The sequence below is a fragment of the Labeo rohita genome, chromosome 15, assembly GCF_022985175.1.
Source record: "Labeo rohita strain BAU-BD-2019 chromosome 15, IGBB_LRoh.1.0, whole genome shotgun sequence".
Lineage (NCBI taxonomy): Eukaryota > Metazoa > Chordata > Actinopteri > Cypriniformes > Cyprinidae > Labeo > Labeo rohita.
In genome coordinates, this window is record NC_066883.1 from 23,284,192 (window position 1) to 23,298,908 (window position 14,717).

The window sequence follows — 14,717 nt, forward strand, 5'->3', positions numbered from 1 at the left end:
TATTTATTTATTTACTTTTATATACACAACATTATTTTATTTTTATATATATATAATTTTTTTAATAAATTATATATATATATATTTATTTATTTATTTTTATATACACAAAAAATGAGTTTTGTATATATATATATATATATATTTTAACATCTATAAATTACCTTCGATAATAGTAATACATTTGTCTTGAGCAGCAAACCAGCGCATTAGAATGATTCCTGATGGATAATGTGATACTGAAGATTAGAGTAATGTTATATATATTTATATTTATATATACATATTTATTTATTTATATATATATATATATATTTTTATATATTTTTTTTTTTAACAACTATAAATTACCTTTGATAATAGTAAGAAATTTGTCTTGAGCAGCAAATCAGTGTATTAGAAAGATTCCTGATGGATAATGTGATACTGAAGATCAGAGTAATGTTGCTGAAAATTCAACTTTGCACCACAGAAACAAATTACATTAAAGTGTAATTTTATTTCTGAATATTGCTATTTTTAGTGTATTTCTCAATCAAATAAATACATGATTGGTGAGCACAAATTAACATGTTTTGGTAAACCAAAGGAATGTGCTTATATGTGATATGTATTGTGGCTTCTGGGGTAAATGAGGTCACTGGGAACGAAATCAGGACAAGCAAGGTCCTGTCAAAGCTGCAGGCTTCAGTAAATCATTTTCCCAGCTGTTTAACATTATCTATACTTATATATGCTCTGTTATTTTGATAGCTAATCCAAGGTATTTAGGTCAACAAGCCATATTAGATCACATCAGAGGCGCCATGTCTTGGTGCTTTTACTTAAGTTGTTCTTTTTGCCTCTTTTTCATTACACTGTAATTTATTAATGTTTAAAATCACTTGAAAAGCATGTTGCCGGTATGTGCATTTTATTTTCAAGCATTATAGGGCAATTATAGATATAAAGCGATTGTTTTCAGAGAAACTGGATGTCTATAATTTGAGAAAATGTATTCACCGACGATTCTGTACACTGTAAAAAATAAAAAACACAATTTGTTGAGTCAGCTTAAAATAATTTGTTACCCTGCTGGCTTAAAATTTTAAATTCAGTCAACTAATATAAGTTTAATCAACTTGAAATGTTAAGTTGTACTAAGTAACAACTTGGATATTTGTGTTTGCTAAACTTAACAGATTGGTAAGTAACCCAGCTGCCTTAAAATTTTAAGTTGATTCAACTCAAATATCTAAGTTGTCACATAGTATAATTTAACATTTCAAGTTGAGTTGACTGAACTTAAAATTTTAAGGTAGCCAGGTTACAAATTATTTTAAGTTGTCTCAACAAATTGTTTTTTACAGTGTAACCACGTGAACGATTCAAATAACTCTTGATACTGTACAACTAAACTTAAAGTCCGTGTAAAGCAATATTAAATGTGTTCTGAGTTTGTCACACCACCGAAAATGTGCTATTAACCATTAAAAAAACATCAAGTAAATAAAATGTTATCAAAATCTTTAAAAAATAAGCATTATTTTCTGCTCTCAAATGCTGGGGGCGTGTCCATTCGCTGTGCTGAAACCACGCCCACTCCCGGGAACACTGTCGCCTCTCTCATCGCAAAGTCAAATAACGTTACAACCTGAATGGATAGCCGAGCTGTTTTATAAGTTCGCAACCAGATAATATGCATTTATGTGACGAAGGCATAGCTAGCAAACCGTAGGCTGTAGTAATTAACATACGGTATTCGTGATTGAGCGGGCGAGCCACTGATAATACGCTCTAGTCATTATAGTATTAGGGGAGGTGCCATAATTTAAGCTCCGCCCCCAAAAATCCTGAACACAAAAATGGTGGAAAACTGTTGAACGGTTTAACTCCACAATTCAGTACTACATAGTTCACAGTCTTTGTAACCTGTCAGCAATATGTTTCTATTTATAATATAGAAACAATTCTCTGCATTGACTTTACACAAACTTTCATTAACGTTCGATAAGAGGCACAATAGTCGATCATACATTCCCTTCCTGTACTTCTTGTGAACAGTTCTTCTCATTAGCAGCAGTCTTAACAGCCAAACCAGGCATTAGTGTTCATAATGTGTAGCAAGCGTCTTTTCTGATGGCTGAAGATAAATGCCTTTGATCTGCAGAAGAGGTGAACACGTCCTGTTGAGATAAAAAATATGCATATAATTCCAGGGAAAAATTATTTAGAGAACATCAGTAGAAAATGATACAGTCCATTACCATCGAGTTCAAAAGCTGCATCCACTTTCCCAACAATGCTGGGCCAATCCTTATTAACTTTCCTTGGAAATCCAGGATCCATCACACTTCTTTTCTCATCATAACTACAAAGATGGGGATGTTAGTTTTCTGTAAATGTCTGAAGTTAGTTATCTGATAAACTTGTTTTCTGGAAGGAAATCATTAAACTTAAATATTTTTACTTTCAAACAACAAGATCCTTAGATCATTACATTTGAAAAAATATAGACGGTACCTGAAATAGTAGTCGCCTGTGAAAAAATAGGTCTTTCCATGTTCACTGACATGAACAGCAGCATCTATTTGTTTTACTGTTTCTGGAAACCCAAACTCATAGATGGAACCATAATAACTCTTTGACTGCAGTTTTTGAACTACCCAATATTTAGGACCTAATAAACAGAAGAGTAAAGGATATTTACATTACTGCTCAAAACATTGAAGTTGTTAAGATGATTTAAAAAAATGTTTTTAAAAAAGTCTCTTATGGTCACCAAGGTTGCATCCATTTGATCAGAAAATACAGTAAAAGACAGGAATATTGTGAAATATTTTTACAATTTAAAATAACTAAATAAAATAATAAAAAGTCATTTATTCCTGTGATGGAAAAGCTGAATTTTTCGCATCATTACTCCAGTCATCAATGTCACATGATCCTTCAGAAATCATTCTAATATTTTGGTGCTCAAGAAACAGTGCTGCTTAATATTTTTTTTTGTGGAAATAAATAGTCTTATAAACATTATTAATTATTTTACTGTCACTTTTAATCAACTTATTGCATACTTGCTAAATAAATATATTAAAGGTAGGGTAGGCAATTTTATATAAACCTTCTGTGGAAGTCTCAAGACCATAAAATCTTCCATACCTGCCTGTCAGTCTACATATTTGCATATCTCCGCGCAGCCAATAGCGAGAGTCTGGGGGCGTGGCTACTGTAGCAGGATGAGCCAGCCGGTGTTTAGATTTTCAGATGTCCGGTTCAGATTTCCGAAATACACCGAGACAGACAACGAGGTAAAACAAGGGTAAACACTGGTAGTGTTTTACAAGGTGGAGGAATGTGCTTGAACGGGTTTCAATCGATACGACGAACTTGTGATACGTTTCATTTCGACAGGTAAGCTAAACTTCAAGTGTAACATATTCCTAAGACGTTGGACGTTTTTTTAAAAGTAGCCCACGGTTACCTGTTTAGACATGCCTTTAGTTTATCGACCTGTAAAAGCTGTGTTTGTGGTGTTTTAGTAAAGGAAGTCGTGACGCGGGAAAGAGACGTTTGCAGAAGTTTGAAAACAGGCTTTATTTTTGTAGTTCCGCTAGGTGGCGCTAGTGGCGCAGAAACTGCCTACCCCACTTTTAATATAACAACACAGAAGATTTAACAGCTTTTACCTGTGAATACATAAACCACTCGTTTAGCAGGAATGTCATAGGCTGCATCTACAGGTGAGGCGATGCTTGGTAGAAAAACGGTCTGAGGTCCTTCTCTTAGTTTGTTCCAATATGTCTTCCAATTTGTTCTCATCCACATGTAACTAGAAACATGTATAGGACCTTATACTTTGTAGGAGGCTACTCAAAAACTTCCCATTAACTTTTTAAAATAAAGTAATTTAACATTTGTGACGCTGGACCACAAAACCAGTCATAAGTTGCATGGGTATATTTGTAGCAATAGCCAACAATACATTGCATGCAAATCATTAGGATATTAAGTAAAGATCATGTTCCATTAAAATATTTTGTAAATTTCCTACCGTAAATATATCAAAATGTTTGATTAGTCATATGCTTTGTTAAGCAGTTCATTTGGACAACTTTAAAGGTGATTTTCTCAGTGTTTAGATTTTTTTGCACCCTCAGATTCCAGATATTCCAATAGTTGTATCTTGGCCAAATATGGTCCTATCCTAACAAACCACACTTCAGTGGAAATCTTATTTATTCAGCGTTCAGATAATGTATAAAACTCAATTTTAAAAAATGTACCCTTATGACTGGTTTTGTGGTCCAGGGTCACATTAAGCAATTTTACTTAATTTGTCAGTAGAGGAATGAGTAAGTGCTTCACCTGTTTTTAAAGAAGATAATTTGTTTTCCAAGTACTGTCACTGCATCAAGAGAAAAGTCTGGATCACACTTATTGGGGATTACGAATGTCTTCTGTTGTATTATTTTCTTTCCTTTAAAAAAAGTAATAATAGTAATAATGATAATAATAACAATAACATATTCTTATTATTCTTAGTATAACATATTCTTAGTATTCTTAGTATTTTTCTTTATTTTCTTTGTGTGTTCTTCTTCTTGTATTTATTATTAATATTTTATTGTCATAAACAAGGAAAGAAAGATATACAGACTGTTTTTATGTAATTAAATAATAAGAAAAATATTATTATTATATCACTGCATCAAGAGAAAAGTCTGGATCACACTTATTGGGGATTACGAATGTCTTCTGTTGTATTATTTTCTTTCCTTTAAAAAAAGAAAAAAGACCATCATCTATTTCAGTAGCCTATAAAAACCCTTAAACGTTTTTTTTGGTAACTTACCATACAGGGCCTGAATTCCCAGTGTGTCGTCTCTTGGCAATTTGTACGTTGCGGAGTTGATGAACTTGTACTTTGGATACATGAGAGCAGTGGGGTCCCGTGAGTGAGACAGACCCAAAGAGTGACCGAGCTCATGTGCTGCCACAGTGAACAGATTGAATCCTGCAGTGCCACCCACACCATCACAATTAATGATGATAATAAAATAAAAGAGTATTTATTTAAACAATAAAATAATAATAATATGTAAATAATATTATTATTAATAAATAAATTAATATAAAAACAGTAAATTAATAATAAGAATATGTAAATATTATTATTACTTCTTAAAACATTTTACTGTTAAATTTGTTTGTTTATTTATAACGGTACATTTATTATTATTATTATTATTTCAAATTATATAAATTATATTACAAAATTTATTTAGTATCTGCTTAAATATGTGTTTTAACCAACATACATTACTGTAATTATTAAAAAAACCATTATTTATTTATTTAGTTAGTTTAGTAGTAGTAGTAGTATTTAATTCAATTTAAATCTGTTTTTTATAAGAATAAATAATGATGATGATGATAGTGCATACAACATAATACAAGAATAATAAAAATACGTAAACATTATTATTACTTAAACATTGTATCTGTGTTTATGTACTTAACCTAAAGAATACATTATTATTATTATTATTATTAATGACATGATTATTATTAAATTAAATAAAATTGTCTTTATGTATTAATTTATTTACAACAGTAAATTTAATAATAGTAAGAATACATAAATGTTATTATCATTATTGCTACTATTTATTTATTTGTGTATGTTTAACCAAAATACATTATTATTATTATTATTTTGTTGTTGTTTAAAAACATTTTTTATTTATTTATGTATATTAATAATAAGAAGAATTAGTAGTAATAATAATAATAGTAGTAGTAGTAGTACTATTTCATTAAATTAAAACCTGTTTATTCATAATAATAATAATAATAATATAATGAATACAAGATAATACAAGAATAATGAAAATATGTAAATATTATTATTATTATACTTAAAACATTTTATCTATTTTTATGTTTTAACCAAAAGAATAAATTATTATTATTATTATTATTATTATTTATTAAACAGACTGAATTTAGTTATTTATAACAGTACATATAATAAAAATAAAAATAAAAATAATAATAATAATATTTTTCTTATTATTTAATTACATAAAAACAGTCTGTATATCTTTCTTTCCTTGTTTATGACAATAAAATATTAATAATAAATACAAGAAGAAGAACACACAAAGAAAATAAAGAAAAATACTAAGAATACTAAGAATATGTTATACTAAGAATAATAAGAATATGTTATTGTTATTATTATCATTATTACTATTATTTAATTAAGTAAAGACAGGTTATTTTATTCATTTTACTGTTTATTTACACCAGTAAATCAACAACTACAAAAACAGGACAATCAATTTGAAATCATGCTTACTCGCTCATGGCATTGGATTGCTATTGCAATTCTTTACAAATACTCATTAGCCAATTCCACAGGCAATTCCACAGCATTATATGAATGATTCAGTGTTTACCGTGCTGTACCTTGTCTGCCGCTTCCCACTGTCCATGTTTCATCATTGTCAAAGTGTACATCCCCTCCGATGCCCTCTCCAGGCTCAAAAGCGTGCGCTAGCACCCCTCCCGGGCCATCGAAAGGAAAGAAGTCTCCATGATCTATGGAAGAATGAGATGGCAGGTTTTCAGATATGTTTTTAAAGTAAGAAAATACATGAGATTAGATTAAAATATACCTTTGGAATTGAAGGAGAATGTAATATCTGCCATGCCATGGTTTACTTGGACAAACTTCAAAGCAGTAGCGTCACTCCATATTTTCAGAGCCAAACGCAAAGAGTTCTCCACCTCTTCCCGACTGAGATCAGGAGTATATCTCGCAATCCTGCAGGATTCATAGGAGCAACATTTTACACAAGACATGTTGAAACCTGAGAGATGTAATGGGAGGAATAACAAACAAACTAAATCCTAAAGCTTTTCTTTATTGATAGCAGTACAACCTAATAAAAACTAAGACAAACTTGAAGTATAATCCATTTATTAAAGGAATACTGGATGGTTGCATTGTAAAATCAGTCAATCTGTGGATTTTCTCTGTTGGACCTGTATGTGATGGTGTTGTTCTTCCATTTAGGCTGTCCAGGATAAAAGCTGAAGTTCTCCACATCAGGTACTCCACATCTTGCCTCTCTCATGACATCCAGGGTTTTCGGATCCAGAAGACCACTCTCCTTCAGGTCGAAGAAAAGTTGCATTGCTCTGATCTTCTCCTTCATTAGATCTGCATGCCTCTTACTGCGACTATGCATCTTCAGGTGATAGAAACGTTGCAGATATTCCTGTCAAATAGTAAATCTGCTTTAGTCTATATATATATATATATATATATGAAATATGTTTCAAATTGTTTAATTATACTTATTTTAACTTTTAATAAGTAATTAAATGTAGCAATTTTTTAAATAATTATTTACTTTCCTTTACTGTATGTATGTATATATTATATATATATATGAAATATGTTTCAAATTATTTTGTTTTATTATTATTATTTTAAGTTTTAATAAGTAATTGTAGCTTTTTTAAGTTGTAGTTATTTTATACACACACACATAGATATTTTTAACCAATTTTTTCGAATAACATAGATTAACCTTATTGTGGACCAAAAGAAAAAATTATTATTATTATTAATTAAACAGACTGAATTTAGTTTGCATGTAATATGTATATATATATATATATATATATATATATAGTAAATCATTACTTAAAATTAATTAATTGTAGCAATTCTTAAAATAATTATTTACTTGCCTTTATTGTATAACTATAACTATATATATGAAATATGTTTCAAATTATTGTTTTATTATTATTATCATTTTAACTTTTAATAAGTAATTGTAGCTTTTTTAAATTGTAGTTATTTTATACACACACCCACACACACACATATATATATATATATATATATATATATATATATATATATATATTTTTTTTTAAATAATTTTCTGAATAACGTAGATTAGCCTTTTTTTCTTTTGTTTTTTATTATTATTTTAACTTTTAATAAGTAACATTTTTTTAAAATAATAATTTCCTTTATTTTATAAAAATAAATTAATAATAATAGTACATTAAAAATCTGGTCCATCATTCTGAAATTAATCAGTCAAAAATAATTTATTTTCAATTTTATTTATTTTTCTTCTATGTTTATGATACATTAAATGCTTTTTTTTTTTTTACAATTTATTAATGTTTTTACTGTACAGTGTACTGTACTGTACAGCACTACTAATAGTGTTATGCATGAAAATGATCTGAAAATAAAATTAATACAAATAATTATTAGTATTTATGTAATATTTGATTTTAATTCTAATTAAAAATGTTAATTAATTTTTAATGTTAATGTTTTTTATTTTCACTTCCTGTGACTTTACTATTTTCACTTACTGTACAACAACAACATTTTTACATTATGTTCTTTTTGTTATACTGTTACTATGCATGTAAAAGAACATACATCTATGTTCTTTTTGTTACACTGTTACTAACATGACTCTAATGCAAATCAAACTGTGATGCAATCTGTCTAATATGATTCAAAGACGCTTAGTAAAATAAAAATTGTGTCGTATAAGTAGCCTAGAGAAACATAATGGTAGACAAACCTCAGCATGTTGGACATCCTCTGGGCTGGGGCTCTGTAGAGTCATGCGTGAGGTCCTTACAATGTCTGTATTGACCATCCAATACAACAACATCCAAGGCCACAACCAGCTCATTTTGATCACGGCACATTTATGTTCTCCTTTTTATGTTGCCTGGGTCTTATACAACTCATGCATAGCTTAAGACAGTAAGAAATCACGTGGGACCTGGGCCCTCGAAACAAGAATTTACAGTCAGGCATTTAGTGGCTTTTGTCATCCACAAAATGAGCTCACGTCTAGTTTTTCATCAGAAGCCTTAGTGGGGTTTACGGAGGAGTGAAGAGGATTATGATTGCATCATGATTTGTTATAAATTATTTAAGATTCTGTTCATTTGGTATATTCTGAAATCTTCATTTTGCATGAAAAAGGATTTCCACAAGTACTTTTTTTTGCTTACTTTATTACAATCATGAATACACACTGATTAGTGCATATTCAAGCTAAATACTTTGGTTTACCTCAGTCATGCGAGTGCAGAACTGAATGCCAAACATGTACTTTTCTTCAGAGGTAATGATACAGTCATAAATTTTCATTTATACCACATTTTGAGTTTTTACATAGATTTGCATATCAAAAACATTCCAAAGACATTAAACAGTAGATGCATTTATCACAAGCACAGCATGCTAAAAAAACAATTAAATACAACATAATTAATGCCATTTTTGTCATATGTAATTTCACAACCAGAACTGCAAAAATAATGATTAACCTTTAAAAAATAATTTGATTTATGAACTATTAGTCTAATGAATGTCTGTTAACATCCAAGCCAGGAAGTTGTCTTATCTGCTCCAATAATTTCCTTTTGTTTGACGTCATATTTATACACATCTGAGCCAACAAAAAAATGAAGAAACCCTGAAAAAAAGTGTAGTGACGGATGAAAGTTATGTAACTGAAAAAGCATGTTAGATAAATGATAGACCAAATGTAATCAAATCTGGTACCTACCATCTTTATAAATTGCTGCACTTATGGGTCCTTTTATTTCTGGGAAATCATCAGAAATGTTACGTGGGCTTGAGTCGCTCATAGTCTTGTTGTGTTCGTTGTACCTATGAGAAAAAACATTTTTAATGTCATTCATCATTCAGTAGATATTACTGATACATTGCTGTTTTATCTCTCATGTTCACCTCCAGTACTGGTGTTGGGTGAAGAATAGGGTGTGTACAGTTTTGTGAATGTGGACTGCTGCGTCTATCTGCTGTATCCTTGACGGGAACCCCAGATTGCTGATGTTTTTCGGTCTGCCTTTTACTTGGGATCCTTTCACGGTCCAGAAAATTGTCCCTGTATTGAATGTAGAACAGATCATTTGTGTTGGTAAACATCTTGAAGGCAACTCAGTAAAATATAAAGTAAAATATGTTCATACCATTGAATAGATATGCCGTTGACCGCTGTGGGACCCAATAAGCAGCGTCGATCTGACAGTCAATTTTTGGCATGAAATTGCTGATGGGACCTTCCTTTATATCATTTTGATTATTGTGTTTGATCCACAAGTATCTGAAATGGAACAAATAGAGTTAGTTTAATAACCTTGTATGATCAAAACTGATATTTTATATTTAGCACACTCCAATATTATGGCAATTATGAAACCTTGTTTCCATTAAAATAAACAAATAAATAAATAAAAGGTGAATGTGAATAAAGTTAGAATTGTGAGATATAAAGGTCCAGCTGTTTTATACATTTATTTGTGAGATTTAAAATTGCAATTGTGTAAAATAGTGAAAATTGATGAAGTTGTGAGAAATAAATAAGCAACTGTAAAATATGAAATTGCAATTATAAGATATTTCATAATTACGGGAAATACAGTTGTAATTGTGAGATATAAAGTCAGCTGTACAAAATGCTTGCAGTTGTGAAAAACTGATTGTCACAATTATAAGATATAAAGACAATTGCAAGAAATAATCACAACTGAGAAATAGTTGCAATTGTGAGATATAAAGTTACAACTGTATTTTGTAATTTATTTTTGAGATTTAAAATTGCAGTTGTGCAAAATAGTAAAAACTGTGAGGTAAAGTTGCAATTGTCTCACAACAGTGAGAAATACAGTTGTAATTATGAGATGAAAAGTCACACTTGTACAAAATACTTGCAATTGTAATAAATTGATTGATAATTTGAAAAACTCACAATTGTAAGATATAAAGACACAATTGCAAGAAACAGTCACAATTATGAGAACAATGTCACAATTATGACATTAAAAAATAATAGTGATAAATAGTCACAATTTTAAAGAAAATGGTTAAAATTGTGAGGTGAAATTGCAACTGTGAGAAATAAAGAAGCAACCATAAAATATAAAATTGCAATTATAAGATATTTCACAATTACAAGAAATAGTCAACACGGTGAGAAATACAGTTGTAATTTTGAGATATAAAGTCACAGTTGTACAGTTGCAGTTGTGATAAATTGATAAAGTCACAGACACAATTGCAAGAAATAGTCTCAATTATGAGAAAAATGTCACAAATTATGAGGTGTAAAGAAACAATTGTGATAAATAGTCACAACTCTAAGAAATAGTTTCACTTGTGAAGTTAAGTTGCAATTGTGAGAAATGAAGCAATTGTAAAATCTAAAATTGCAATTATAAGATATTTCACAATTGCTAGAAATAGTCACAGCAGTGAGAAATACAGTTGTAATTTTGAGATATAAAGTCACAGGTGTACAAAATGCTTGCAACTGTGATAAACTGATTTTTTTTCAATTATGAGATACAGTGACAGTTATGAGAAATAGTCACAACTGTGAAATATCGCAATTGTCAGATATAAAGTTGAGATATAAATAATAAAGTCACAGTTATGATTAGTCACAACTGTTAAAGATAAAATCATTATAAAGCTGCAATTATGAAAATAGCTAAACTGTGAGATCTGAAGTTGCAAATGATAAATTTATTTTTATAGTCACAACTGAGAAATAAAGTTGTAATTGTGACAAAGTTCCAATTGTATTTTTAGTTTATTTGTGAGATTTAAAATTGCAGTTATAAGATATAAATTCACAATTACTGTGAGAATGTCACAACTATGAGAAATAAAGTTTGAATTGTGAAAAAAAGTCACAATTGCAAGAAATAGTTGCAACAGAGAAATAGTTGGAATTTTGAGACAAGTCAGTTGTTCGAAATACAACTGTGATAAAATGATAACGTAATTGGTAAATTGATAAAGTCACAGTTATGAGATGTAAAGAAAAAATTGCTATAAATAATCACAATTTTGAGATTGTTATTGAAGTGAATTGCAATTGTGAGGAATTAAGATGCAATTATGAATTATGAGATATAGTCACTTATGAGAAATAGTCAAAACTGTGAGATATAAAGTCGCAATTGGCAGATATAAAGTTGTAATTATAAGAAATAAAGTCACAATTATGAGAAATAGTCACAATTGTGAAATTTAGAGTCATAATTGTAAAGTTGCAATTATGAGCGAAACTCAGCTGTGACAAACTCAATCTAAAGTTGCAACTATGAAAAATAAAGTTTCTCGCAATTATGAGAGCAAAAGTCACACAGACAGAAGATGAATTTAAATGCCCATGTTTTACAAGCCCCTGTTCTGTTCTCTACTTTGTGCTTTCAAATGGATTGTAAGTGGCAGCCAACACTATATGTGATCAACTCACTTGTCTCTGAAGAAGAAAATGGCTTCTCCTACAGTAGTCACAGCATCAAAAGTCAGATCGGGATTACATGTGTCCTTGAATGGCACAGGGAAATATGAACCACTGTACCAGGGGTTGCTGGGATAGCTCCAGCTAAATCTTGGCGATGGATAAGGCCTTTTGTCCCTTGGCCCTGTTGGACAGAAAAAACACAGACATGTGATCTCTCTTATAAATGTGGAATTTGAACACAGCCTCTGTTCCCACAATATTACAATTTCACAGTTGTAGAATGTGAAACGCAATTCATGTTTTACCATAGAGAGTGTTGATGTTCATGATATCTTCGCTGGAGAGCAGATTGTGTGTTTTTCTGTTTTTGTATGTCGGATACATCACTGACTCTGGATTTTGCGAGTGTTTCAAACCAAGTGCGTGACCAAACTCATGTGCAGCTACAACATACAAGTTAAACCCTGAAGAAAAGATGGGGAAAAAACAAGTTGATGAGATTTTACCCTTAGCCAAAACAGTTTGCTCTGGAACAAGTAATAGATTAATGAGACCAAAGACTGCCTGTTGGATTTACCCAAAACGAATTATATCTTGTTTAACCACTATAGAGACATCAAAGCCAGCAGAAGATCTGGCCGAGATAAGACTGCTCTTGGCAGGTTCGTGAGCGCTAAATGACCGTTGACACCCTAAAGCTCACATCTCCAAAAGAATCGACAAAAATTTTCAAATAGTTGTTTTCTTTAGTAACAAACCGCATATTTGAAGTCTAAAAAATGTAAAAATGTAAAACTACATTCCGTGACAAAAAACATCATTATGTATAAAATTATAGTGGATTTAGGCTTCCGCCATAATACTCGCTGTGAGAAATATCTCAAGCGGACTGATACAAACATGAAAGAGTTCTGTTATCACTAGAATATCACACTCCTCTCAGCCAATCAGATTTAAGGACCAGAACTGTTGTATAAAATAAAATATATTAATAAAATAAAATAACCTTTAAACCCAGCTTCAGCTGTCCATGCTTCAGCTTCGTCAAAATGAACGTCCCCACCAATGCCTTCCCCTGGGCCGAAAGCATGGGCCAGTGTGCCATCCGGACCATCAAAAGGGAAGGAGTCGCCATGTTCTAGATGTTCATGAGAATAAACAACGTCAAATGAATAACATCATCTTCAAAGGTTAAAACGCACAGAAGTGGACTCAAACTTACCATTTCCAACAAACTCCACCATGATGTCCGCCTGGTGAGAATAAGACCTCAGGAAAGTGAGTGGGCTGGCCTTTGCCCACACATCCAGAGCTGACGTGATCAGAGCATCCACTGTATTCACTGGTAAGTCACTGGTGTATCTCCCAACACTGTAAGATTGTACGCTGTTTATTACCATACGTGGTGGAGCATTACTATAGCGTAACATATACAATATTATTATACTATTTACCCATAAGTGATGATGTTTTTCTTCCACCTGTTTCCACGTCTGTGACTGTAATCCTCCACATCTGAGACGCCACATCTAGGAGTCCTCATGACAGCAAGGGTGTCTGGGTTCAAAGTTCCTGTCCTATTCAGCCCAAAAAAGCTCTGCATATCTTTCAGTTTGGAAGAGAACGAGGGACGACTCCTCCTCCTGCGGCCTGTTGGATCTGCTTTGAAACTGTAGAATTGCTGCAGGTATTTCTACAAGAAAACGTGCCGGAACCACCACAGTGAGTATCAACTGTCATCATTTTTCCACTCCCTTCCTGTATTTAATCCACTCGATAGGCTTCGCTTTATCAGCAATATGCTTATAGATTCACAGGAAAATAAGCTGCATTTGAAAATGCATTTTCATTATATTATGCCAGTTTGTGCAAACATTGACATTAGGGTATGAACAAATAAACTGTTATTAGTACTTTTGCTCATTTATGTAAACCAATAAAATCAATACAACAAAAAAGAAAATACATTTCAATTACTACTAATAAAAATATATATATATATATATATATTTATATAGTATATTTCTTTGTGAAGAAATTTTTATATATATATATATATATATATATATATATATATATCAGTAATTAAGTTGCAAAATTGCAAAAAAGGACTTACTGTTGCAAGGGACAGGTTGTTCTGAGCAGCAGGTCTTGTTGGATGCACCGATCCATCTTCTTCCAGTGGTAAAGGTGCTGGATGATATTGACCAAAAAGGCCAAAGGCACAAACCAGACAGAGTAAAACCTGCATCTCCCCTCGGCAGACCACAGAACCTTCTGAAAATGGCCAGTCCAAGGAGACATTGAAAGTCTTAGCTGATGGGAATGCTTTTTAACGTATTATTATGACTCAGACAGTGCCAAGACCAGGAAAACCTCAAGCTTAGGGAG

The 14,717-nt window shown here is 31.1% G+C and overlaps 2 protein-coding genes across 2 annotated transcripts; both read right to left on the bottom strand.

Moving 5' to 3' along the window:
- Nucleotides 1-1,957: 1,957 nt before the first annotated feature.
- mmp20a (matrix metallopeptidase 20a (enamelysin)) lies at nt 1,958-7,283 on the bottom strand. The gene is made up of 9 exons (XM_051129677.1): nt 7,033-7,283; nt 6,663-6,811; nt 6,454-6,585; nt 4,835-4,996; nt 4,348-4,459; nt 3,669-3,811; nt 2,503-2,659; nt 2,247-2,350; nt 1,958-2,165 (listed from the first exon to the last, which is right to left on the bottom strand). Exons 1-9 carry the CDS (start codon nt 7,236-7,238, stop codon nt 2,065-2,067), a joined length of 1,266 nt encoding a protein of 421 aa, XP_050985634.1. The 5' UTR covers nt 7,239-7,283; the 3' UTR covers nt 1,958-2,064.
- A 1,776-nt stretch (nt 7,284-9,059) lies between these two features.
- Nucleotides 9,060-14,608, bottom strand: mmp20b (matrix metallopeptidase 20b (enamelysin)). The gene is made up of 10 exons (XM_051129748.1): nt 14,443-14,608; nt 13,781-14,019; nt 13,549-13,697; nt 13,333-13,464; nt 12,632-12,790; nt 12,336-12,507; nt 10,042-10,175; nt 9,800-9,956; nt 9,615-9,718; nt 9,060-9,521 (listed from the first exon to the last, which is right to left on the bottom strand). Exons 1-10 carry the CDS (start codon nt 14,575-14,577, stop codon nt 9,421-9,423), a joined length of 1,482 nt encoding a protein of 493 aa, XP_050985705.1. The 5' UTR covers nt 14,578-14,608; the 3' UTR covers nt 9,060-9,420.
- Nucleotides 14,609-14,717: the final 109 nt, after the last annotated feature.

Excerpts from the sequence above, each read along its gene's own strand:
- mmp20a (XM_051129677.1), bottom strand. The coding sequence starts at position 7,238 with ATGCATAGTCGCAGTAAGAGGCATGCAGATCTAATGAAGGAGAAGATC. Across the intron at positions 3,812-4,347 it reads ATTATCTTCTTTAAAAACAG|TTACATGTGGATGAGAACAA; the intron begins GTGAAGCACTTA and ends ACATGTTTCTAG. Across the intron at positions 2,660-3,668 it reads AGTGGTTTATGTATTCACAG|GTCCTAAATATTGGGTAGTT; the intron begins GTAAAAGCTGTT and ends TCTGTTTATTAG.
- mmp20b (XM_051129748.1), bottom strand. The coding sequence starts at position 14,577 with ATGCAGGTTTTACTCTGTCTGGTTTGTGCCTTTGGCCTTTTTGGTCAA. Across the intron at positions 10,176-12,335 it reads ATTTTCTTCTTCAGAGACAA|ATACTTGTGGATCAAACACA; the intron begins GTGAGTTGATCA and ends GTTCCATTTCAG. Across the intron at positions 9,719-9,799 it reads ACCCAACACCAGTACTGGAG|GTACAACGAACACAACAAGA; the intron begins GTGAACATGAGA and ends TTTTTCTCATAG.